The sequence below is a fragment of the Corylus avellana genome, chromosome 4 (genome assembly GCF_965113065.1).
Source record: "Corylus avellana chromosome 4, dhCorAvel1.hap1.2, whole genome shotgun sequence".
Classification (NCBI taxonomy): Eukaryota; Viridiplantae; Streptophyta; class Magnoliopsida; order Fagales; family Betulaceae; genus Corylus; species Corylus avellana.
The window spans coordinates 24,957,267-24,984,644 of NC_142493.1; the positions used below are offsets into that span (position 1 = coordinate 24,957,267).

Below are 27,378 nucleotides of genomic sequence, written 5' to 3' on the forward strand. Positions count from 1 at the left end.
TGTATTGAGAAATGAAAAAATTTCTTTTGTAATGAGTTTTTTTAATTAAATATTAATAAAAAGTAAATGATTAGATATAAAAAATGAATAATGTGATATAAAAAGTGAGAATGTTTTGATATCAATTTAAAAAAATAAAAAATAAAAAATAAAGTGAATAGTATTTAGAATGAATGGTGTTTAACAAACCGAGCCATTAATTTTATTTTATTATTTTGACATATTTAATATTATTATAATTTTCTAATGCCAACAGTTGAATAGTAAATTTGGTGAAAGACACCGACTCTTCGATACTCTTTAGATCGATGGATGTAAATTCTTTAGCATTGATATAGTTTTGAGAAGTACTATTCTTATGATTTTTCTAAGTAAGAGAAAATTGATATACAATTTCAAATGAAACATTGTGAACTTGATGTGCTAAATCATTCAAATTTTTTTTTTTTTTTTAAAAAAAATAATTATCTTCCATTTGCAAAATTATGTTGTGGATTGATGGAAACATAAAAATCAGAAAAATATTATCTTATTGATAAATTGATTAGTTTTGTTTTGACTTTTCTAATGTCTACAACAACTACCAAATGTGAATTTTTAGATATAAAAGTTGTTAAAACAATATTTCTTAACAAAATAGATGATGAATTTCTTTCAAATAATTTAGTTATCTACATTGACAGGAAAATTTTTGATACAATGCGTAAGATGAAATTTTAGACACTTTGTATTTTGTATTATTTTTGTTTTTACTTTTGTACTAGTGCCTACATTTTATCTTAGTGATATATCACTTTGACATATATTTATGACATGCATCTTATAGATATGGTTTTCTAATACACATATTATTGTATTATAATTTTTATTTTGAATTATATTTTACTTTTATATATTATAATAAAAATATAATATATAAAGAGAATAAAATAAATTATCTTCTATTATTTTAATTAGGTCCACCCTTATTAAGACAAATTCCAATCCCTGTCACTTCTAACCGTGCTCGAAACAAAAGCAGGCAAAGAGAAGTTGAGACCGAACAGATCAATTACTACTTGTCTTGTTAAAAGGAAATGGACTTTTTTTTTTTTTTTTTGGTTCAATTTTTTTTCTTTTTGGCTCTATTTTTTTTTTTTTTTTTTTTTTTTTTAGCATTCGAGTTTGAGCATCAAGGACCACACATGCAATTTTTCTTCCACCTGGATTGAATCTATAGCACTCTAATTATTTTGATGGCTAACATAACAACCACGTGCACCTTGTCCTAAATTTAATTGAGGACATCAAACATACTTGATATTTGACAGAAAGCAACACTTGTGAGAGCAAGCTGTCCAATTTCATTCCACTAAGAAAAAGAAAACTTTTTCTTAAACCAACCTGTTCTAGCTAGGGGAGGGGATTTGGCAAACTCCTACTTGCACAAACGAGCAAAAAGCATACCATAAAATAGAGAACAAAACATCAAACACTTTTGTCGTCAAGAAAGAAATATGCCCTTCATGAATAATGAAACCTAGAACAGAAATAGTGATACAATAATTAGTGTGAAAATGTAGAATAAATCTGCACTAATTAAGTGACTTATTAAAGGAGAAATATAAATCCCAAAAACAAAATACCGCACGAAAAGACAGCAGATAATAAAGTGACTGATGATTGAATACGTCCCTTGTCCTTCCTTATCATCACCCCTTCAATTATTGGAAAATTCATAATTAAGATATAGAAGGAGATGAAAACTTGCACAAACATCTTGTCCCATTCGCCAAGAAACATCACCCTAAAAAGTCCACCAGTAAATGAAGCCATGTTGAGGATGATTAGGGCAACCATGGGAACAAGAAACATATTTGATGTTTGGAAATCAAATTTTCCCATTTGGTATAGTTTGACTCGTTCATCGTCCTCAACTTTGTTGGTGGGCAAGAAACTGGCTTCTCTCACCCCCATCCTCTTCATAATAGCATCCAAGCTTCCATATAAGTGAGTTGTAATTGATTTAATCATCCATATCCTTTGTTCATTTCTCCATGATTGGAATGACCCTCCCGTTGTGAGAACCTCTTGTAAATGCTTAGAAATGGCCGATAAAAAGATGAACACAAATATAACGAAATATGGGTTTGAGACCTGTGACACGTACAATAGATGTATATTAATTAGGGTAAGAGTGAGATTGTGTGAACGTTTTGAAGGCACGACAATATGTGGTTATATGTGGTTACGTGTTCATACCTTTGGGTACAGGGTGATGCCATCAAGTAGACAGAGCTGGGGAATAGTGGCGAAACACCATAGTGGGAAGAAATAGATCAAAGGGAAAAATGTAAGATCCCCATAGATCATGCTCTCGAGAAGAGAAATTCTTGGTGGTCCATATATAAGAGGGCAGAATTTTGATAAACCCACTTCTACCAATCCGGAGCTCCATCTGGTGCCTTGACTCAGTAAGTCATTCAAATTAGTGATGCCGCTTCCCAAGAATTGTGGCCTCAACGGATCACAATAAACTGAAGTCCAACGTTTGCAACGTAACATGAACCCTGTAAATAAATCTTCTGCCACAGAATCATACAAGAAACCGACCTGTATGCCAATTAGGAGAAATAAAATTACTTTTATGAAGTACCCCAATCAATCAATAATTGAAAATTATGCTTCCATTTGTTTTGACTTAAAATAGTTTCTCGAAAATGTTTTTTTTTTTTTTTAAATATATTTTTCGGTCTTTTGTCCGATTGAAAATTGTGGTCAAACCGAGAATATTTTTGATTGACAAAAAGACTTTCTTTAATTTTCATAAAATAATTTAATTTTTTTAAAACTGTAAACTATTTTTCGAGTTTAAACTTCTTCTTCTTACTCGCACTTTCTCACACTTCATTCCTTACTGCCGTCCAAATTTTTTTGAGAGAAACCATTTTCTTTTGCAGAAAAAAATTTCAAACAAAAAGTATTTGAAGTTGAAACAATTGGAGTTTAAATATATAAAAAGAAAATTTGATGAGGTTTACTTGCCTCTTTTCCCCATTTAGTATCATTTTCATAGGCAACGGAGGCTAAGAATTGAGTCTCTTTTAGCAATCCATCCTGACTGTTGATCACATTAGGCTTGTGGTTTTGGCGAAAGGATTTGATTAACTCATTAGATGAACCAAATGATTGTTTAAGTTCCTCGAGATTAACGTCTGCAAATTAAAAGACGAATGATAATCAGTTTCTATATCCATTAATATTAATCAAGATAAGAAAATAGCAATACACAAAAAATCCAACGAACCTTGCTGTATGACACCTCGACGCAATGACTCCCTCTTGATATAAAAGCCTGTCCCAGACACGACGGGTCCATTAAGTCCATCAAAACCTTGCCATAGCACCTAAACCAATGGGTACATAGAAAAATCTTTGTGAAAATTTCTACCTTCTTCAATGTAAGTCAACACTTTTTCAACAGAAAAAGAAAAAGAAAGTTCCCATACTTACCGAAAAACATGACCTCAGCTGACTGTCATAGATGTCGTTCTTACTGATATTGTGGAATCTCTGAGGGAATTGAACAAAAGCTAGGGAGGGTGAGATGTTAGAATCAAGGTGGAAGCACATTGCACGCCTTGCTGAAGTGGGGTCATTGCAATACATGTCACAATCTAACACTAGCATGTAGGGGGAGTTGCTTATCACGCTTGATACCCTTTGCTGCAATATATAATTATGTCAGTCGTCTAAGTTAATTATTTATATATATGCCGTTGACGCAGCAATTTAAGTTAATAAGATGATTAAGTAAATTTCATTATTTAATTAAATATTTTTTAACAAAATATAGGAGGCCAGGGAAGATTCATACGAGGACATTGAGTGCTCCAGCCTTAAAATGGTGGGGATGAGAAGGCCTCTTCTCACGGGAAACATAAACAAGGAGAGGCATCTTAGCTTGGTCTACAGGCGGAACGGTGTCGTTGGCATGATCATCTTGTATCACCTGCATGCCATTAATGCCAACCTCTTGAGAATTAGACAATCTGAGTAATTCATCGACAAACCTAACCTTGTCTACGCCATGTCGGATATCGGATAACTTTTTTAAGTAATTTTACAAGAAATAAAGACAAAATATAATATTTTAGATAAGGAAAAGACAATCTAAATATATATATATATAAAATGTTGTAGTTTTAGAACATCTGGTAGATGCTAGAAGAAGAAATAAAAAGTGATACCTCAATAACAGAAGGGTGATCTCGTGCAGTGATCCGACCATTGTCGTTTGTCCCACCTCTTTCTCTTACTTTTGCAATAGAATCCTTGAACACCTCGTACCTTTCCTGCATGCGCCGCCAATATCAACGGTGGCCGCTAAAACTCATTTTAATTACGAGTCGTAGGTACATTAATTTGAAAGTAGAATAATGTCTACTCCTAGAGCTAACCTTAATCTTCTGTCGCTCAGTCTTGAACTCCGAGCTTCCAACACCTCCATCATCCTCCGGAGCCGAAAAATAAGCCTGTGGGCAACTGGTGGCGATCCTGTACCTCCTACAAAAAGGAAGCCACCCCCTTGCAAACCACCAAGCCTGCCTCATGCCATGCAAAGTCAGAGGAGAACCCCCGTCATCGGAAAGATACACGTGGAGCTTCTCCGGCGGGTAGTCGAGCGCCATGGCTGATAACACCGTGTTCATCACCTCCACAGTCGGTTCCCTGTCTGGATCCGCCGTCAATATGAGGACGTCAATGGGCGGGAGCTTATCGTCGTCCGGCAATCTTTCTGGAAATTCTGTTCGAGTAACGGGACGCCAGCGATATGCTTGGCCGAGGAGCCATATGAAGGAGAGGAGGAGCTCCGAAGCGAACAAAAGCAGCCATGGTAGAGTTGGGGATGCTCTGGTCTTGGGGTCTTGGAAGAGGAAAGAGGCTCTGTAGTAAATCAAGAAAGCTATAGCTATCGAGTGAATAAGCGAATGTGATCTGTTGATAAATATGGATAGTTTGTGCACATGGCGGACATGGAGAGGCACAGAATCCTCCATTGTTTACTTCACTACTGCTAGCTTGTGGGATGGTGTTAATTTGGTCCGGCACAATGGTATGGTATGGTTTATGTACCGGGAAAACGCAAAATGAGTCCACATGTTTACTTGATTTGTAATTAGATTTTTTTAATATTCTAAAACAAAAAATACTAATTTAATTTGTTCGTGACAATAAATTTATTTAAGATAATGTGACTTGTCAGAGCCAATCACACATAATTACGTGGCTCTTTTAGAAAAAGGGTCATGTTTTTTTTTTGAAAATTTTACCTCCCAATTTTTTTTAATTTTGCCACCTATACTCTAAAGTCTAAACGCTACTTTCGGCCATCGAACTAATAAAATTATGATACATATTTTATTTAAATAAGTATCGCATTAACTTAATCAAAATCTGTTAGTAGCGAATAAATTTTTTTTTTTTTTTGACATAGTTCAAAAACTTCTAAGTTTAATTTAAAACGTGCATGATTTTGATTATATATATATAACATATGAATTTATTATTATTATTATTATTATTATTATTATTATTTTGAATTATCAGCCGATAAGGAAGCCGTTCAGGAGTTGAAAAAGTCGTAGATAAGACTTAAGAGGCGTGGAGGCGTCTCTGGTGACGCACAGACTGATGTAAGACTTTATAAAAAGACAAAACAAATTTGTACGCATTTGGACGTCTCTGGTGCGTGCAAGTGAAAGTGACAGTGATATTCTTTTGGGAAAGGGTAAAAAAGCCAACGTTTTCCAGCGGTTCATTGGATTTGACCCATTGTCGAAGGCTTTAAAAGCCAAGTCAAGATTTATGGGCGATCCGTTGAATGGTAATGTACTTGTTGCTTGGCTGCTATTTGGTAGTGCTTGGAGCCCAAGAAACAAATTCGTTCGCAACTATATGGAAAGGTCAAGCTTTTAAAGATTAATTTTATTGAATTCGTGAGTTTTTATGATTAACTTTTGGACTGGTGTTAGGTAATATGAATTTTATTATAAAGTTATTTATAGATTGACATGCATGATAATGCATAATTTATGAAATAATTAACCAAATTTGACTTATTAATTATAAATTAATACATCAATTATTTATAAATAACTTTACAATAAAAATTGTATTACTTCAACTGTTTTTTTTTTTTTAAAAAAAAAAAACTTTAGACTTGTTCTTGGGGAGGTACTACATCTATAAATTTCAATAATCAATAAATGTATCCATTCAAAGGTTGACAAATGACATACCTTTGATTGGTTGGATGAAGGAAAGGTGTTAAAAGTAGAGCAACAAATGGATTTGATTGAACATCTGTAATCTAATCTAATCTAATCTAATATAATATATAATAGGAGAGTTTTAGACAAGAGAGCCTAAGAGTTTGACACGTGGCATTCTATTTATCTGACAAATCATTATATTAAATGAAACTGTGCGTTTAATATTTTTAAGTTTTAAGTAGAATAGGTTAATATCATGACATGTGTCATTCCATTTAAAATGAAAACACGTGTTTTTTTTCAAAGTACCCTCTTTCTCAATCTCAACTGCCATATCTAATATAATCTAATATATATATCTAATCTAATCTAATCTAATCTAATCATATAATCTAATATCTATCTAATATAATATATAATAGGAGAGTTTTAGATAGGAGAGTCTAAGAGTTTAAATGAAACTGTGCATTTAAATTTTTTAAAGTTTTAAGTAAAATAAGCTAATATCATGACAGGTGTCATTTCATTTAAAACAGGAATTTCTAAAATTTTGACAAGTGTCAATCTGTGCATAACGGTTTCCACAAATCTAAGTTGCCAAAGTTTTTAAACGACAAAGCATCGTTTCAGATTTCTATAAGTCAATCGTTGGGTTTTAGAAGAAGAAGAAAAATTGCCTGAAGCAAGATGTTTCCAGATTTCTATCTTGCTTGAAAACGCCGACGTTCCTACCACCGTAGCAAGCAAAAAAATCTCACGTCCACAGCAAATAGGTTTTGTTTCTTGCTTCTGCAATTCAGGTCAGATTCAACCCTTCTTTTAACACCATGCTTGGCTTTTTAGAAACCCAAAGAAACAGAACCAGTTAAACTTTAAATTGTCCCCTCTTTTTTTCAAGTAGATTTCTATAATTCCATCACGAAAGAGGACGACGATTTCAAGTAATGTGAGAAGCGATACCGGGTAGAATATTACTGCGGTCATTTCAGATTTCTATAAGTCAATCGTTGGGTTTGAGAAGAAGAAGAAAAATTACCTGAAGCAAGAGCTTTCCAGAATTCTACTTTGCCTGAAGACGCCGACGTTCCTACCACCGTAGGAAGCCCAAAAATCTTACATCCACAGCAAATAGGTTTTGTTTCCTGCTTCTGCAATTCAGGTCAGATTCAACCCTTCTTTTAACACCATGCTTGACTTTTGAGGACAACGATTTCAAGTAATGTGAGAAGCGATACCGGGTAGAATATTACTGTGGTCAGTTATCAGTTCTTTTATGTATTATTTCTCTCATAAACTTGACCACAAATAGGAATATAGATTTGAGGTTTATATTATTATGCTCGGCCACAAATAGAAATATAGATTTAAGTTTTATATTATTATGCTCTTTTTTGATTTTTGGTTTGGTAAATGTAAGTTGTTTATTGTCTATAATATTTGTTCCTCTGTCTAAGTTTAACAAGATGGATCCTACAGCAAATAGGTTTTGTTTTGTTTGGCTAATTTTAATGGGATTTTGGTTAAGGGAATTTCGCATCTTTCTCGCTTTCGCTTTATGTTTTTTTTTCCTTTGTAAATGGCAGCTATCATCTGGGCAAGGATTTACATGTGCGAAAACTTTTACTTCCTGCTTCTGCAATTCAGGTAAGACCCGAGCCTTCTTTTAAAACCATGTTTGCCTCCTGAGAAACAAAAAAAAAAAAAAAAAAAGACAGAAAAAGGAATATATATATATATATATATATATATATATATATATATATAGTTTGATGCTTATTTAAGTTTTTGTTAGTGGGTAATAATGGCAGTTGTTTATTCATTTTATGTGAACTGCTTACCTAGACGATATTTGTTAAGAAAGCAAAAAAAAAAAAAAAACCATGCTTCATTTACAAATAAATAATTGTTAATTTGTTTTGTACAAAATCCAATATTAGAGATTAATTTAGGCAGTCGTAGGAGACCCAAAAGAAAAACAGAGTGACTGAGTCGTTTTTCCATCGATTTGAGGGTGCCACTGTATTGTATGTCACTAATGTTACTGACAGGGTATAAAGTTTTTTTTTTTTGGCTTTCGTTTTGGGTTTTGACAAATGGGTGTATTTTAGTTTTGTAATATTTTCATGTTTGCCTGTAGTTTAAAGCTTTCATATTGTTGAATGCTATCCAAAGGTTTTTTTTTTTTTCTTTAAATATTGATTCCTTTTCTTCTTTCTTCCTTAATTAATCTAACTGCCCAATTTAAATTTAAATTTTGGTTTCCAACTGTAAATTTTTTTAAAAATTTCCATGAAAACCATAGGAGGTGTCAATTATGTAGTCGGCTATTGTATCTAGCAAAAGCTAGCGGGCTATTAGTATGTAATCATGACAAATTCATATATAAAACAGATATTTAATGCTTATATTAGATTTTTTTCCTTTTTTCCCCGTTTTGTATCCTTATATATTATTTTTCATTCAAATTGAGTATTCTTGAGTATTTCCTTTTCTTTTAAGGTTTCATTCAATGTTTATTTTTAAAAGTTTCCATTGTTGTTAATTGAGTAATACGTTTTTGTGTAATATATATACATTCTTTATGTGTTTAATTCATGGACGATATTGGATTTCAAGGTTTCATTGAAACTACGAGAAACATATAGGAAAATATAGTTCTTTCCCATTATATTTGTATTTTTTTTTTTTTTTAAATGTGGTTTTATTCTTATTGTTCTGTATCCTGTGTTTATTTTCTATTATAATATATATTGTTTCTAATTCAAATTGATTATTATTATTATTCATTTCAAATAACCAATGAGTTAATTGAGTGAAGAAGAAAAAATTTGTTATTGATAATCTTTTAAAGATTTTTTAAATAAATTATAATGAGAAAGAAATTTTAGATAGGATAGTCTAATAACTTGACACATGATGTTTAAAATTTAGCATATTTCCTTTTCTTTTAAGGTTTCATTCAAAGTTTATTTTTAAAAGTTTTCATTGTTGTTAATTGAGTAATACGTTTTTGTGTAATATATATACATTCTTTATGTGTTTAATTCATGGACAATATTGGATTTCAAGGTTTCATTGAAACTACGAGAAACATATAGGAAAATATAGTTCTTTCCCATTATATTTGTATTTTTTTTTTTTAAAATGTGGTTTTGTTCTTATTTTTCTGTATTCTGTGTTTATTTTCTATTATAATATATATTGTTTCTAATTCAAATTGATTATTATTATTATTCATTTCAAATAACCAATGAGTTAATTGAGTGAAGAAGTAAAAATTTGTTATTGATAATCTTTTAAAGATTTTTTAAATAAATTATAATGAGAAAGAAATTTTAGATAGGATAGTCTAATAACTTGACACATGACGTTTAAAATTGAGCAATTAAACTTCACAGGTGGCATCTAAAACTGGGCAATTAAACTTTACTGGTTTTTATAATTTGAAAGACATACATGTATTTATACTCTTTAGTTGAAATATGATGTTGACAATATATTATGCTAATATTTCACTTTTTGCTTAAAATAATATTATATGTTCTATTTGAATTGGATATAGAAATTTGTTAATTTTTTTTGGTCTTTTAGAGCAACACATACGTGTTTTATATTTGTAAACGATTGCTTTAGAACCTTCGGTTTCATTGTTGTTTGTTATTGTTGCTTTCTTTTCTCTAATGGATTTAAAGGTTTGGCGGTTTTTATGTTCCCCACTGTTTCTCTTTATCTCCAAAACTCCCACCCACATCACCAATTGAATCCTCCTGCAAGAGGTAGTTGATTTTGTGTATCATTTCACCCATTTTTCGTTTTCTTGTGACAACGAACTTTTTGTTTAAAACCCTTTTTTTTTTGTTACCTATTGATTTGATAAATATAAGAATTTGAAATCTAAAGACACAAAACTATCATCTCCTTAATCTCTTACACTCTTTTGATATTTTTTTTCCCATTGTTATTAATATTATTGTTGTTGTTTTTGTGTAGCAAGATTTGAGTTATTTTTTAAACCTCAAATTCTGTGATTAAATAATAGCAAACGACATAAAAGCCGAGTCGTAAACAAGAAAGCATATCATTGCGACAAGTGGCTTTATATTTTGTTGCCAAATGTGTTTTTTAAGTATTAAACGTGCGTTTAAATTTAGTGGTAAGCTAACCGTTTGTTTAGTTTTATTTCATGACCAACTGTAAACATTCCAAACTACAAAAAACGGTTCCACTTTTCTTTACAATGCTATTTATTATTCGTCAGTTCAGTTCATACCAAACATAAATGTTACAACTTTCTTCCCACATTTCTCAAATGCTACAAATCATACTGGGGAGTCGCCGCTATTTCTATTCCTTTGTTCCTTAATTTTTCTGTTCTTCCCTACTATTTCTCATTCTTCATATAAATCACTACCTTCTGAAACTCCTCACCCTTTATATCGAGTAAGTTTATTATATTCCTTTTGAAACTTCATTTTTGTTGTGTTTAGGGTTTAATTTGTTACTTTAATCTGATTGCTTGAAAATCTTTGAAACACGCGATTAGTTTTCTCTTCCTCCCCTTTAAACAATTCTCCTCCAACAAATGTTATGAGCTTGGATAGAAGCCACATTATGGTTTATGTTTTTTAGTTGGTTTACACATAACTAAGTCAACAGTTACGTTAGTAGTGGGCTGTCAGTTATTTGCTTTGTGATTGTGTCTCATGTAAATGAGTATCCAAAAAATTATATCAAGTGTTTTACATCTCCTAGCCGTGAGTTAGAGAGAGTGGAGGGATTGGCCCTTGAAATGCCAAATCTTTACTTTTATTCTCAAATTATATCCGGTGTTCATAGGCCTGAGGAAAGGAAGAATTTTGATATGAGGGTAGGTGGCTAGAGGTTAATTCTTTGAGCAACTTGAATACAAAAGGGTCTGACTTTAATCGAAAGTTGTAATTGATGTAATTTTGTTCATTTGATTGTAATAAGGTTTTTTAGGATAACCAGCCAAAGCAATGTTTGCTGATTTGGATTTTTATTTTTTTAATTTTTAATTTTTTATGTTTAGTTTAAGCTTCTAAGATTAATTTTACATTTAAGAACTTCTTTTCTTTATGGGATACTCTATTTGGAATTTGAGAAAATGTAGATAAATATAGAATGTGAATAGGGTATGCAATTTGATCTTAGTGTTAACATTTAGCTGCTTACAACATTTCAAATTTTTTTCATACTATTTTCAGTACTGCTTCTGAAAACAATGAATGCTGTTATAAAACAATATATAATTTGTGGTACAAATTAAACTTTTTTTTGATAGCTTTGTCCATTAAAATTGACCTAACGAATGAGTTTTCATTTTGTTTGATAACAATTGTCTCTTCCTACTATTAATTCCCCTTAACCACAAACCAGTCGCTTTTATATGGTACATAATTTTGGCATAAGAAAAAGTGTTGTAGAGGGAAATGAAATTTAATTGGAATTATTAGTATTTTTCTAAGAAGTAAGAAGTTAAAACAAAAAATACTCAATTTTTCAAACCAAGTATAGAATGATATTTTTCTTTTGCTTATACATTATTCAAGAATAAAGTTTTCTCTCTTAGAAAGTATCTTAAATAAAGTTATTTTGGGAAGGCAAAGATGAGGGCATGGACAAAATCAAACCATGATCTTTTGTTAGTGTTGTATTATAACAGTATTTTTGCAGACCTTTTAATTTGGATTATTAGTTTCAATATGTGATTCTTTTTTATTTTTTATTATATATATATATATATTCTTTTATGGATAAAGCCTACATACTCCTCAAATTACCATCCAATTGACAATGTGCCCCAAAACTTTCAATTGTGACAATGTCTTCCTAAACTACAAAAACATTGTCAATATCCCCCCAATGCTAGCAAAAAGATAAAATGCCCATATAAATTTATCAACAACACAAAAATACCTCTATAAATTAAAAAATAATAATAAATAATATTTTTAATTTTTAATTTTTTTAAAAAACGAAAATTTTAATTTAAAAAACAAGATTTTTTTTTTTTAACTATTTTTTTTTTCTAGACAAAATTTTTAATTTTTCCTACTTGAAACTTTTTTTTTTTAAAAAAAAAAATTCCAGTCATTTATGCATCTACTAATTATTATTATTATTTCCTTTTTAAAAACAATGCACGGGTTTCAAGCTCGTTGGAATAACGTAACTCTATTTTATGGCGTGATACATTAAATAATCACCAATCTTTTTTCTTTTTTTTTAGGAAAATCTTTCATATTCATCCATTAAAAATAAAAAATAAATAAAAAACTCTTACATCAAAGAGCATAAAATTTTGATAAATTATAGTCCAAGTTATGAGGTTACAAGAGTAGACTTAATTTAATACATAGGTAGCCCATGTTCTTAACTTTTATTTTCTCAGCCATGTGAGTAAAACTCTCACCCGAAACTAATCATCTTCGACCCAAAGGGTAGGATAAAAAATTTCACCCCAAAGATCACTCACAAAGTAGTAGATTTAAGGAGAAGTCAAAACCTTATTCAAAAAAAGAAGAAGCAAAAAACAAAGACAAAAACATAATAAAAAAGCTAACAAACAGCTACAACAGCCAAAGCGAGGGAGGCAAAGCACAATTGGCCTACGCAGAGTGGACGAGATGGAGCCGTTTTGAGCTGATGGGCAGCTGAGGAGTTGGGGGAGCATGGCGGGCTGGCATGTGGCTGAACAAAACTAGTTGAGGAGACTGGATCTAGATTTGAAAAACTACATCTAAAGCTCAACCGATTTTGGGGAAGCGAAGAGCGGCATAGCACGATGGAGGGCGGACAAAGGCAGCGCAACATAAGCAATGGATGGCTGGAGCAACTAGACTAGTCGAAAAAACCCAAAAAAGAAAAAAAAAAATTGAAAAATAAGAAGAAAAAAAAACAAGAAGGGGAGGGCGGAGGAAAGAAGAGGGGAGTAGAAGGGAAGGGAAAGGAGGAGGGAGCAAGCATTTTAGACACTTACATGAGATGAACGGCCAACATTTATGAATTTGAAAATCTCAAATTTAAAGGGAATTCTAGGGGATCTCAATCCATTAATTAGATACTGTTTATTACACTTTTTTTTTTCTTTTTTTTTTTAGCCTTTAAAAAAATTAGAAAAAAAAATTATTGCATAATTATTAGTTGGGGGCCCTAGCTAGGTGACCGCCTAGTTCGCCTAAGGCTTGAGCTAGCACTGCATATATCATTACTAAAAAATCTTACTTTGAATGTGAAAAACCCATGGTGAGAGATAGGGATAGACAAAGAGTATCTTATCTAATGGAGTGAATTGAGGGAAACAAATGAAAAGATGAGTGTGAAAGAGGTAGTTCAATACGTTGGGACCACACTTAATGAAGCAGAAGTGTTAGGATGGTCCCTCTTCATGTGGGGACCAACTCACATGGACTAGCAAACAAAAGGGTTGCTACCCTTTTGTTTGCTATATAAAAAGGAACACACCTACGTGTGTTTAGGAGAGACTAAGAGACAAAAAGAAATAAGGAGAAGAAAGAAACAGTGACAGCGCAAGGGAGAGAAAGAGAAAAGAAAAGAAAAAGAAAAGGGTTTCCCTAACCACATCCGTCAGAGATCGGAGGTTTGTTTATGGTCCGATTTTAATGCAATTTTAGAGTGTTGCTCCTGACGATGAGTGCTACGTATTGATTGGTGTTAAGCGTTGGAATTCCTCTCCAGTCGCTTGGTTGCTAATACCTACTTGGTGAGATCTTTCTTTATTCTTGTTGGAATCCACTTTAGAGTGATGAATTTATGTTTAATCCAAGAATGCATATATTCATGATGTGGTGATAACCTCTAGATATTTCTCTAGGGAAGACAATTGTAAACTTATTATTGTTGATAGTGGAAGATTTAATTGGATTAGATCCCGTGGTTTTTACCTTCACATTTGAGGGTTTTTCACGTAACAATTTTGGTGTCTTGCTTGTGGGTTTGCTTAATTATTATTTTGCTACTGTGTTACTATTTAATTTGCACAAAGAGGGGTAGATTAATTCCGCTAAGCATCTGTTCACCCCTAACAAAGTGGTATCAGAGCCTTTGGTTCATTGTTCGTGTGGAGTTCTTGTTTGAATTAAATGGAAGAGTCATCTAAGAGCATGATTAAACTCACAGCTTCCAATTATTCAATTTGGAAGACTATGATGAAATATATTTTGTATTGCAAGGAATTGTTTGACCCCATTAAGTTGAAAGGTGTCAAACCAGTTGCTGCAACCAACGATGATTGGAAGAAATTGAATAGAAAAACCGTTGGATATATTAGGCAGTGGGTTGATCAAAGTGTCTTTCATCACGTAGCTAAAGAAGTTGATGCTTATGGTCTTTGGCAGAAGTTAGAGAGCCTTTTATGAACGAAAGACTGCTCAAAACAAAGCCTTCGTGATAAGAAGACTTGTGAATTTGAAGTACAAAGATGGGCATAGTGTTACAGAGCATCTAAGTAATTTTTCAGGGAATGTTAAATAAGTTGTCTATCATGAAACTTGCATTGATGATGAGGTGCAAGCATTATTTATGTTGAGTTCTTTGCCAGACAATTGGAAAACCTTGGTGGTGTCACTCAGTAATTCAGCTCCCAATGGTGTGATAACTATGGGTATGGTAAAAGATAACATGTTCAATGAAGAGGTAAGAAGAAAAGAGCAAGGTATTTCTTCTTATTCAGAAGCACTTGTTATAGAAAGGCGGGGGAGAAGTAAAAGCAAAAAACCTCACAGGTATGACAGTCGTGACAAGTCAAGAGGAAAGTCCAATTAAAAAATAGACATAAAATGTTTTCACTGTGGCAAGAAGAAAAAGACACTGCAGCAGTTGCATCTGATGGTGATGTGGTATTTGCTTTTGATGAAGCTTGTGCTAATTTCGCACGTGATGAATCTACGTGGGTAGTTGATACAACATCATCTTTTCATATTACTCGACATAGAGATTTCTTCTCTTCCTACACCAGTGGCGATTTTGGCTAGGTTAGGATGGGAAATGAAGCAAAGTGTAAAGTTGTGGGCATGGGAGATGTACAACTAGAAACCAGCATTGGGTGCAAATTGATTTTTAAGGATGTTAGACATGTTCCTGAAATGCGCTTCAACTTGATTTTTATTGGGAAACTTGATGATGAATGTTACCACAATTACCTTGGAGGTGGACAGTAGAAACTGAGCAAATGTTCTCTTATCGTAGCCAGGAGAAAGAAGACCAACACTCTCTACAAAACAGCTGCAATACTAGTAAAGGGAGATGCGATTGTTGTTGAGAATGAAAACTTCACTGAGCTATGACACAAGAGGCTTAGTCACATGAGTGAGAAGGGACTTCAGATTCTTGCCAAGGAATAGCTCCTACCTAATAATAAAGGTACGTCACTAACGCCATGTACTCATTGTCTTGTTGGAAAACAAAGAAGAGTTTCATTTCAAAAATCCTCTTCATCAAGAAAGTTTAATATTCTTGGTTTAGTTCACACTGATGTCTGCACTATGAACACTAAAACTCTAGATGGTGCTCTTTATTATGTTACTTTTATTGATGACCACTTTAGAAATGTATGGGTGTTTGCTTTGAAAACCAAAGATTAGGTATTGGATGTGTTCAAAGTCTTTCATATGAAGGTTGAAAGAGAAACTGGAAGGTAGTGAAAATGTGTCCGTGCAGACAATGGTGGTGAATACAGAGGATTGTTTGAAGAGTATTGCAAAAGCCATGGCATCAGGCTTGAGAAAACTGTACCTAAGACTCCACAGTATAATGGCATAGCAGAGAGAATGAACAGAACGATTTGTGAGAGAATCAGGTATATGCTTTCTCATGCAAAATTGCCTAAACATTTTTGGGGTGAGGCAATGAGGACAGCAGTTTACTTGATAAATCTTTCTATTTCAGTTCCTTTGGATGGTGACATTCCTCAAAGGGTTTGGACAGAGAAAGATGTTTCTTTTAAACACTTGAGAGTGTTTGACTGCAGGGCATTCATTCATATTCCTAGAGATGAGAGGTCAAAGCTTGATAGCAAAGTCAAGCAATTTATCTTCATGAGTTATGGGCATGAGGAGTTTGGTTATAGATTGTAGAATCCAGTTAATAAGAAAATCATACGAAGCAGAGATGTCATATTCTTTGAAGATCAAACCATTGAAGACTTGGATCAGAAAAAGACAGAGTCTCTCAGTGAATACCGTGTTGATTTGGATCCAGTTATTCCTCCTTGTATGATGCATGATGAACACATGGGAGATGTACAAGAAGAATAGGTTGATACAGTTGGTGAAAATGGTGAGTCTGCAATTGATAATGTAGAGTCAGAAGAGCACCCAGAGCAAGCTTCTTCAGAACCAGCCGTTGAGATTCAGTTGAGGAGATCTTCCAGAACATATTCAGTTAATGAGTATGTATTACTTTCTGATGGGGGAGAGCCAGAAAGTTATCAAGAGGTTATACTACATGACCAGAAAAATTAATGGTTAGAAGCCATGCAAGACGAGATGAAATCCTTGCATGAGAATCTCACATATGATTTGGTGGAATTGCCTAAGGGCAAGAGAGCACTTAAGAATAAATGGGTGTTCAGATGCAAGATTGAACCAAACAAATCACAACCAAGGTACAAGGCGCGACTAGTTGTAAAGGGGTTCGGTCAAAAGAAGGGCATTGATTTTGGTGAAATTTTCTCACCTGTGGTAAAGATGTCTTCTATCAGAGTTCTTTTGAGTTTGGCTGCCACAATGAATTTGGAGATTGAACAGCTTGATGTGAAGACTGCTTTCCTTCATGGTGACTTAGAGGAGGAAATTTATATGGAGCAACCAGAGAGGTTCATAGCTAAAGGCAAATAATACTTAGTGTGTTGGTTGAAAAAGAGCTTGTATGGACTCAAGCAGGCACTGAGACAGTGGTATAAGAAGTTTGATTCTTTTATGGTTGATCATGAATATGACAGAACTACATCAGATCATTATGTGTTTGTGAAGAAATTCTCTGATAGAGAATTTATTATTCTCTTACTATATGTGGACGACATGTTGATTGTTTGTCGTGACACTAGTAAAATTGATAGACTGAAGAAAGAATTGAGTAAGTCCTTTGCTATGAGGGACTTGGGACCCCCACAACAAATCCTTGGTATGAAGATCTCTCGTGATAGGAAGAAAGAAAAATTGTGGCTATCATAAAAGAGTTATATCGAGAAGGTATTGAACAGATTCAACATGAGCAAGGCAAAACCGATGAGCTCTACACTTGCAGGTCATTTGAAGTTGAGTTCAAATCAAAGTCATACAAGTGAGAAAGAAAAAGGTGAAATGAAGAAAGTACCTTACGCATCAGCCGTGGGTAGCTTGATGTATGCCATGGTGTGTATGAGGCCTGATATCGCTTATGTAGTTAGAGTTGTCAGTTAGTTCCTTTCTAATCTTGGCAAAGAACATTGGGCAGCTGTGAAATGGATTCTCAAGTATCTTAGAAGTACTTCGAAAGTATGTTTATGCTTTAGCAATGGTCAACAGGTGCTTGATGGGTTTACATACGCAGATATGGCTGGGGATATTGATTCTAGAAAATCTACTTCAGGGTACCTAATTACTTATTCAGGGGGAGCAGTGTACTAACAGTCCAGATCGTAGAAGTGTGTTGCTTTGTCTATCACAGAGGCAGAGTACATTGCTATCACTGAAGCGGCCAAAGAATTGTTATGGATGAAAAAGTTCTTACAAGAACTAGGTCTACAGTAAGAGAGGTATGTGCTTTATTGTGACAATCAGAGTGCCATCTATCTCAGTAAGAATTCAACTTTCCATTCAAGATCGAAGCATATCGATGTTACGTGTCATTGGATTCGTGATGCACTGGAAGATAAGCTGTTACAGATTGAAAAAATCCATACTGATGATAATGGCTCAGATATGATGACTAAATCATTGCTTATGTAAAAGCTTAAAATTTATAGAAGCACGGCGGGCTTGGTGAAACCTCCCACATAATCGAGAGGGGGAGCATTGTTGGGGTGGTCCCTCTTTATATGGGGACCAACCCACGTGGACTAGTAAACAAAAGGGTTGCTACCCTTTTGTTTGCTATATAAAAAGGAACACACCTACATGTGTTTAGAAGAGACTAAGAGACAAAAAGAAATAAGGAGAAGAAAGAAACAGTGACTGTGCAAGGGAAAGAGAGAGAAAAGAAAAGAAAAAGAAAAGGGTTTGCCTAACCACATCCGTCAGAGATCGGAGGTTCGTTTGTGGTCTGATCTTGATGCAATTTTAGAATGTTGCTCCTGACGACGAGTGCTATGTATTGACTAGTGTCGATCATTGAAATTCCTCTCCAGTCGCTTGGTTGATAATACTTCCTTAGTGAGATCTTTCTTTATTCTTGTTGAAATCCATTTTAGGGTGATGAATTTATGTTTAATCCAAGAATGCATGTATCCTTGATGTGATGATAACCTCTAGATATTTCTCTAGGGAAGATAATTGTAAACTTATTATTGTTGATAGTGGAAGATTTAACTGGACTAAGTCCTGTGGTTTTTACCTTCGCATTGAAGGATTTTTCAAGTAAAAATCTTGGTGTTTTGCTTGTGGGTTTGCTTGATTATTATTTTGTTACTGTGTTACTATTTAATTTACACAAAGAGAGATAGATTAATTCCGCTGAGCATTTGAAATTGATGTTCACCCCTAACTAAGGATACTAGTGTTGGGTGATTTTGGGCCTCTCTCAACCCCAAAAGTTAGTTCAAGAGGTGAGACTTTCTCTCATACTTATAAACTGACCACTAGCCCATTCCACAACTGATGTGGGATAACTCCAACAAGAGGTCACTAGTTCGAATCCTTATTCTCATCCCCCTCTTGTGTAAACATGTAAAAAAAGAAAGAAAAAGAAAAGACAAGTGTACACAAATTAAAAAATGAGTTATCGATTGTTCGAGAAATTTGTTTTCCACCACCTAACCATTCTGATAATGACTAGGATTGTCAACTAACATTCTTCAAGAGTTTCAGATATTTAATAGAATACATTGGTCAAGAACTTTTTTACTAATAAATAGAATACATTTAAAAACTGTGACTTGGCAGTCGGCTCATCTTAATTCAACTTGGATACGGCCGGCAGCGTTGGGTTAATTTGAGCTGTCGGTAGTTTTTTTGTCTTCAATTGGCCATGAATTGACCTTAACAATTAACAACACTTGGTTTCAATTTATATTACTTATCAATTGCTATATGGGGTAGAACTAGTATTTAAAGTTTGGAGGGAGCAAAAGAAAAAAAAAAAAAATTTAATCTTTAAAAGATTATAGGAATATTTTTTAAAAATAAAAATAATAATAATAAGGGCGTGGGGGATTGAAGTCCCCTCGAGCTACCATGTAGTTCCACCCATGCTCACGAACGTGCTATTGTGTCACTCTCTTTAAGGGTTTGAACAAAAAATGGTGTTGTGTAGAGCCTCGAGGGTTTTGGCTATCAAGTTTTCTAGCGGTTGTCTAGGCATTTCTCCAAACAGTTGGTCAAATTATTGATATTGCCTAAGAAATTGTCATTTTTGCTATTTTTTTTTAATTGTGTGGCAATAATGATTAGGCCAGACAATTTATTTGGCCTATTTTCAAATAATGATGTCATTGTTGGAGCATCCCACCCTTCTTATGTATTCTGTGTTCTTTTATTAATAATATCTCACTAAAAAAAGAAAAAACACAACACCCAATCGATTGGTTGCCATTTCAGCAATTGAGCATGAGTCACAACGGCCCATTAAACCAAGAAGTCCACAGAAGCCCAATTTTTTTTTTTTTTTAACACATTTCCATTCTCATATATATAGACCCAACAATTGACTTAGGATGAGCCCAGGTGGCAGCTAATGAAATGGACCAATGGCAATGGTTGGTTTATATACAAGTGCTATTCATTCCTTCAAAATTGGAGAAATGCTTAACATTTTTTATCAAATTTCTTTTCCCAAATGAACAGGTCCGTTCAAGAAATAAATAGGATTAGATTTTTTTATTTTTTATTTTTTTTTTAAAATGAACATGAGTCCAAATCATTTGGAAAAGGGAATTTGGAAAAAAATGTTAGGGTATGTAGCATTTCTCTCAAAATTGGGCATAGTTAAACACTGTACTGTCAATTATAAGCAAAATCGTTAAGTCGTCCAAAACTATAGGATTGAAATCGTTAAGTCTTCCTTAAGAAGTTTTACTGAGTTGAAGAAATCCTGCACTGCCTAATTACTGCTATGCATAGTGAAAATAACATATTTGATTTCTTTCTCAGAAACTTCAGTTGATAAAGAAGCTTATTCTTGATCAACTGAGATACTCGTGCTGCTTTGTTTTCATCAAACATGTGTTGAGTTTCTTTCAACTAATCTTCTATAATATTCTTTAGCCATACACTCTTAATTTGATTTGCTTCCTCCACTTTAATCCCATTATCATCCCATAAAAAAGTTGATAAGTTTCTTTGAATTTCTGACCTTTACCACTCTGAAAGTATGCAATATTGTGATCACCAAGGTTTAACCAGTTGTTTCGGGAATTTTGCTTCAGAAAGTTCTCCTCAGCCTTGCATATATAGAGACACATATATATTCTTGCATATATTCACTTTGTTTCTGTTTAAAGTCAGCTTTCCCATGAGATGCAAATGAAGTCCTTTTGAGCTTGTTCTAACCAAATTCGTGGTTAATTAGTAAAATTATTCAAGACTATAATACCATGCATCAGTGGCAGCACATGTTCCAAATATTGTTGGGTGGTCTTGGGCCCAGGGACGAAGCCAGCTTTGAGTTTTGAGGGCGAGACTAAGGGTCAAAATTTTTTTGGGAGGGACCAATTGGCAAAAAATACCTTAAATTTTTTTTTTTTTTGCCTTAATTTTTTTTTCCCTTTAATTTGGGGGGGGGGGGGGGGGGGGGGGGACCATGGCCACTACCCCTAAATCTGTCCCTACTTGGGCTTCTCTCAACCCTAAAAAGCTAGTTTAAGAAGTAAAACTTTCATTTCCACTTATAAAATGACCACCAATATTTTTCACAACCGATGTGAGATAACTCTAACAATCTCTTCCTCACACATTAGACTCTGGGTCGAAGCGAAGACAACCTTTTTTTTTCCGTGGGTTGTTGGACTGAGATTAGTTTATTGGTTAAACTTAGCCTCTTTTAACCCTTAAAGCTAGTTCAAGAGGTGATACTTTTCGTCTCATTTATAAACTAACCACCAATTCATTTTACAACCAATGTGGAATAACCGTAGCAAATATCTAGGCCAATGCCAATGGACAAGCTGCTTATCCCATCACAACCGAAAAATAAAATCTATTTCGTCCCTACTCACCCAGGTGTCAGCCACCATGCCCCACTTAAGCAATAGCAAAGTAAGAAAAGCTCGTAATTTGCACTTACAAAACAACCAATAAGCTTCTTAGTTTCCACATGTGCCTTTAGCTTCGATTTAGTCCGACCAAGAAGAGTGTGCAAGAGAGAGAGAGAAAGCTAGCTAGGGAGAGAGAGAGAGAGAGAGAGTGATGGAATGTTTTCTTCAAACGAGAGAAGCAATGTTCAAAGTTGATGAGACAGGAACCAAATGGCAAAGGCATTTGATTCTCATGAGTTACAAAGCTTCATTCACAGCCTACAGTACCCTCTCTTTCGTCTGAGTCTCTAGGCCATAGATAAACATGGCAATTTATTATTATATGCAAAAAAAGTCAGCTCAAATTTTCTTAAACCATGAGTAGACGAGACAGCTAGCACCGTGTTGCACTGCGAGTAAACCCTGCAATTTCGGCTGTAGAACCTTATAAATCACAGCCATATTTAGCATGGCATGGATGCCTCTGATTGGCCGCTAGTCTTTCACCAAATCTAGCCTGAACATGGGAAGGATCTTCTGTCTAGAAGGGTTTCCCTGATAACCATCTCTCTTTTTTGCAGGAAAATGGTGAGGGGAAATCTTGGTGCACTGAGATTTCCTTTCTATCAAGTAATGAGGCTGTGTAAATCAATGCTTCATTCAATGTCATGGAATTGGGTGGCACAGATGAACCACCTGCCACTCTCTCCCCTTATTCTGTATTTAATGGAGCACAATTACAATTTTATCACTTAAAATAATGATTTTTGTAAAAGGGCCCAGAATTGTACCCTTTGATCAGTTGTAGTTTGGGTGCCTTTAGCGCTTGAATTTATGAGCATTTCCATATATTATGTAGAAAACGGACAAAGCAATTGTAAGAAAAAAAAAAAAAAAATCAATGTTGACAGCAATCCAACTGCAATTCCAAAGAAAATTCTCGAAGACGGAGAAGACACTCAGAAATGTTGCCAAAAAAGCTGGTTGTAATGGCACATGAATGATAAATGTTATAAGTATTAATAAAGGAAATTCATTTGAACTTAACTATGCATGTACATGAAACTACATGATAGTTGTACAGTGGTGAATGAGACATCAACTGGGGCTGGGACAAAAAATAACTAAGATTGAATGTATTTAAGATCTAAATCCGAATCTAGGACTTCTGTTAAACCAAAAAAGCTCTGCAAAGAGAGCCAAAGGTGGAGAAGATTTGCTAGAAGAGAACAAAAAGAATGGTGACATGCATGTGAAAATTGAAATTGTAATTGACATCAAATTGACATTTTTATGTACGGATAGAATTCTATTTACCAAAGATTTGCACAATATTCGATCCCTTAAAGTTATTTGTCACATAATTAATTAGGTGTGTAAATTGGAAATGGATAGCAATTCCCTATATGTATTGATAGGAGGAATATATTCCCTAAACCGTATTTAGAACACCAAACTTTAAGAAAGGGTTGGCCGTAAGAAGACATGACCTTCGAAATCTTCCACGACACAATATTGGGTCAATAATCTATTTATTTTAATTAAGGGAAAGCACCTCTTTTTTTTTTTTTTTTTTTCTTCTCTTTGTTCAAGGAAAGGTTTTAACATCTTGATAGTTAGTTGCCTTCAAAAGGTACTGTCAGGTGCCCTTTTATTTTTGACCCTCATTAAGCTGACGTTGATTTGCCAATTTTTTTTGGTAATAAATGGTGTAGGTGGAAACGGATAGACAAAATGGTGAGACAAAGTTATTCAAGTTTTAAAAAATAAGAATAATTTTGTACAAATTTTTATACCATTTTGCTTTAATAGAATAGAATGGAGAGATCCATTTCCTCATAGTCAGAATTTGACAGTGTAAATGATGTCATTTTAGAAAGCTCATTCTTCCTAGCCTTCTTATCCTTCTTATAATTATTTACAAAAAGGAAAGTTTGTATTTTATTTTATTTTTCCTTCTTATATATCCATGGTCATCCACTTCATTGTTGTTTAGTTTACCATTAGGTCCATAAACCTATGCATTATCTAGTGTCGAACAAAATAAAAAGATTAAATACTGAATGGTAAAATTAACATTTTTCAGCATTTCTTTTTCTAGCAGCCTTCTGTTTAGTCATTGAAAATTGAATTAGTATGTATAGTAAGCCAAAAAATATATGCGGATAATTTTTTTTATTCTACTTTGACACTATATATTAAGATATATCTTAATAACGAATTACTCAATACGCTTAATTAATCTGTTCAAGAATAACACATTTAGTGTTTTTTTTTTTTTTTTAAACGTCTCTTTGATATTGTGGCATCCGACATTGCATGGGTACGTGGATGATGATGTGCTTACATGTATATTCACACCCTTCTTGACAATAATGCATTTTAAAGTTGTGATGACCATGAACCTATTAAAACTTTGCAGTGAAGTGGAAGTCAAAATTTGTGTTTGGAAGTATTTCCAATGGGTCTCCCATTCTCACGTCCATCAGGATTAAGAGTAGAAAATATCCTCATTTATCACATTTTTCTCCTTATCAATAAAAATAAAAAATAAAAAAATAAAAAAATAAAAAGTCAAAATTTAAGTAAGTTTATCTTTCGATTAGGGTCTTGGCCGGCATTGTATAAAGAAATAATTAAGAAAATAATTAATGAGTATTATTTTCTACAAGGGTCCATTAATCAAGGCCATTAATTGTCACTGATTAATTAGATGCATGATTGTTACTTGTTAGGATCCTTTCCATCAATCGGCTTAAAAAGTTAAAACCCTTAAAGGCAAGACCTTCATCTTCAAGGTATGTTTGTTTGTTTATAAAAATGGAATAGTCGTTATTAATTGCTTGAGATATAAGTCGTTACGCAACCAAACACAAATCAACTAATACGACACTTTGTTGATGAGTAATTGAGAGGTTCTCCAAGCTAAGAATTTCATTCATGAATGTTCATTGGTTCGTACATTACATTCATTTATATCACCAAGTACATTAGATATAAGTCGTTTTATGGTCAAGATTTTGTTTTACTATATGACTACATGCATCTAACTGTAATCATGATAACACATCATTAAAATTGAGAAATGCTACAATTCTTCTTGATGTTCTCTTAGTGTTTTCATGGTCCTACGTGGATATTATTTTCTAAAAAAACATAAAATAACTTATCCCACTTATACCTCAGAAAATAATAATAATAATAATATCCATGTAGGACCAAGAGAATAGCAGGAAGAACTATAACATTTCTCTTTAAAATTAAGACTAGAAGCTATGTTAGAGATTAATTAGCTTTGCTGAAAAAGGATGGAATAAGATCCTTTTAATTTTGAGTGCAAACGAAAGAAACAATTTCATAATCCATATTTCATTTTGTTGTATCTAATTAATGGTATACATAATATCACGCCATTTAATTTTTTTAAATAACTTAACAACATATACAGTATTAAATCTGTAAAATTTAATCTAGAAGTTAAAACGATTCCTCATAAATACATGCTTCTTTAATATTTATTTTTCAGAGTAATGTTATTTATAAATAGACTGCTATACAACTGTTATGACGTAGCACTAAAAATCAGCCTTTAATTTTTGTTTTTCAAAAGCTGATTGTCATCACCTATCACATCATCAAGTTTTACCATGAAATATATACAAGAGTAGAATTACCCCCTCCCCGCCTTTTTTTTTTTTTTTTTTTTTTTTTAAGGGAAAAAAGGGATCAAGAGGTGGTAACCAATCGGTGATTGTAAATGGAAAGAGAAATTGAAGGTGAGGAAATGTCAAAAAAAACAAAAAAAAAAAAAGAGATTGGGTGAAAGAAAAAAATCACGTAGGATTTGAATTTCTGGTTGCTCTGACTTTGGGTGATGTTACCCTATCAGGGTCCGACGTATGGCCGAAGTCATCAAGCCCAGCTCATCTTCATTATTTTGTTTAGACCAGATGAAGAAACACTATAATAGTTGGATATAAATAAAAGAGAAAGCAAAGGATGTCCGCTACTTGTGTGCTAGATTTGGCAAAAAGGCATAACACTGGCAGGCCGAGGTTCCATATGAAGTAAGCACTCGCCAAACATTTAGGATATTTCAGGGGTACCCTCCAATCGGATTTTCACCTTCCATCGGCTTAGGAATTTCATGCCCTTTCCTGAAACTTTTAATCACTACCCTCTAAAACCAACAACCCAACTCTCTCTCATCACCATTTTCATTTTATTTTCTCCAGGTCTGTTTTTTTTTTTTTTTTTTTCTGTCTTTCTTTCTTTTTTCTCTTTTATAAATCTTCTTTCTCTCTATCTCTCTCTCTCTCTCTCACACACACACACACACACACACACACACAGCTTTTGAGAGATGTCCGGCCATGTTCCTTTATTTTCTCTTTTCTGAATGATTTGGTATATATGTTCTAGAGTGTATATTATTGTGTTTTTGATCTTGCTAGGTCTGACCGAACCAAAAGCTAGCAAACATCATGGAGAGGAACAGCTTGAACAACAAGTTGAAAGACCCAAGCATTGGCACTAGAGGCATTAAAGACAGCATCAACAATGTTAACATTATGCCTAAGGCTAAGGATTCCCTCAACTGTAATATTAGCCAAAGCCATGGAGGTGATGATTATGTAAATGGGTTTTCATGGCCTCCAAGATCTTACACGTGTAGCTTCTGCAAAAGGGAATTCAGATCTGCTCAAGCTCTGGGCGGCCATATGAATGTCCATAGGAGAGACAGAGCCAGGCTGAGACAGTCACCCCCAAGAGACGGTCAGTACCCTATTCTCAATCTTAACTTTAACCCTAACCCTAACCCTAAGTTTTCATCCTCATCATCATCATCATCATCATCACTATCATTTGCTCGCCCTTTGCCTTGTTTAGTTTCTCCTCCACTTTCTTCATTAACTTCACCATCTTCTGCTTCTCCTGGCGAAGTGCAAAAATGGGGTTTAGTTGGTAGCTTATTTGATTCTTTGAGTCCCAAAAGAAGCACGGATGTAGCTGAAATGAAGAGTGCAAAGTTGGTTAATAAGGGAAAAGAATTTGATGGCTTCAAGCAAGGAGACGGGTGCATGATTTTGAAGAAGGCTGAGATTGTCAGGTTAGACCTGGAGATTGGTCTCCTCAGTGAGTCAAAGGAGGATGATTTAGATTTGGAACTTCGCTTGGGATACTCTTAAAAAAAGGATATGAGCTTTTTCAGCTAACTGCATCTATTTACCATCTGAGAAAATTAAATATAGCAAGATGTATTAAATATATTGTTCCAATTTGGCATGTAGTTTCTGTTTTATGGCTTAATTAATTATCTCAATCATTTCCTGAAGTATATGTTAACTGTTTTGAACTCATTCTCCATCTCTTATGGGCTATATATGGCTAAGATAAATACTTGCTATTTCATCAGATTTGTTGGTGTCCTATGCATTGCAAAGACTAGATCGATCGGCTTTAAGTTTTGAATCATCTCATCTCTTGTTTGTTTGTTTATTCATGAGAAACACAGAGTTCTCAGATTTTTTTTTTTTTTTTTTTGGGGGGGTGGGGGGGTGGGGTGGGGTGTTCTCCTTTGCTCTAGTTATTGTCGTTGGTGTTGTACATCTTGGTAGGTTAACTGTTACTTAACAACAATGGCTGTTGGTTTACTTAAAAAAAAAAAAAAAAAAAGGTAAAATTGTGAATTAGTACTAGATGGCCTCTTGGGTG

The 27,378-nt window shown here is 33.7% G+C and overlaps 2 protein-coding genes across 3 annotated transcripts; one reads left to right on the forward strand and one right to left on the reverse strand.

Moving 5' to 3' along the window:
- Nucleotides 1-1,486: 1,486 nt before the first annotated feature.
- LOC132177622 (quillaic acid 3-O-glycosyltransferase CSL1) lies at nt 1,487-5,092 on the reverse strand. Its single transcript, XM_059590021.2, has 8 exons — nt 4,440-5,092; nt 4,230-4,334; nt 3,857-3,991; nt 3,493-3,705; nt 3,287-3,386; nt 3,025-3,194; nt 2,242-2,592; nt 1,487-2,136 (listed from the first exon to the last, which is right to left on the reverse strand). The coding sequence occupies exons 1-8, from the start codon at nt 5,037-5,039 to the stop codon at nt 1,591-1,593; spliced, it is 2,220 nt and encodes a 739-aa protein (XP_059446004.2). The 5' UTR covers nt 5,040-5,092; the 3' UTR covers nt 1,487-1,590.
- A 20,563-nt stretch (nt 5,093-25,655) lies between these two features.
- LOC132179899 (transcriptional regulator SUPERMAN-like) lies at nt 25,656-26,893 on the forward strand. 2 transcript variants are annotated; one of them, XM_059592692.2, is made up of 2 exons: nt 25,656-25,898; nt 26,118-26,893. In XM_059592692.2, the coding sequence occupies exon 2, from the start codon at nt 26,148-26,150 to the stop codon at nt 26,850-26,852; it is 705 nt and encodes a 234-aa protein (XP_059448675.2). In that variant the 5' UTR covers nt 25,656-25,898; nt 26,118-26,147; the 3' UTR covers nt 26,853-26,893. The 2 variants fall into 2 exon arrangements, with proteins under 2 accessions (XP_059448675.2, XP_059448676.2); XM_059592693.2 differs by having other exon boundaries at nt 25,667-25,730.
- Nucleotides 26,894-27,378: the final 485 nt, after the last annotated feature.

Coding starts and splice junctions, on each gene's coding strand:
- LOC132179899 (XM_059592692.2), top strand. CDS start 26,148: ATGGAGAGGAACAGCTTGAACAACAAGTTGAAAGACCCAAGCATTGGC.
- LOC132177622 (XM_059590021.2), bottom strand. CDS start 5,039: ATGGAGGATTCTGTGCCTCTCCATGTCCGCCATGTGCACAAACTATCC. Junction 3,706..3,856: donor CTGGAGCACTCAATGTCCTC/GTATGAATCTTC, acceptor TATATATTGCAG/CAAAGGGTATCAAGCGTGAT. Junction 3,387..3,492: donor AGCTGAGGTCATGTTTTTCG/GTAAGTATGGGA, acceptor CCATTGGTTTAG/GTGCTATGGCAAGGTTTTGA.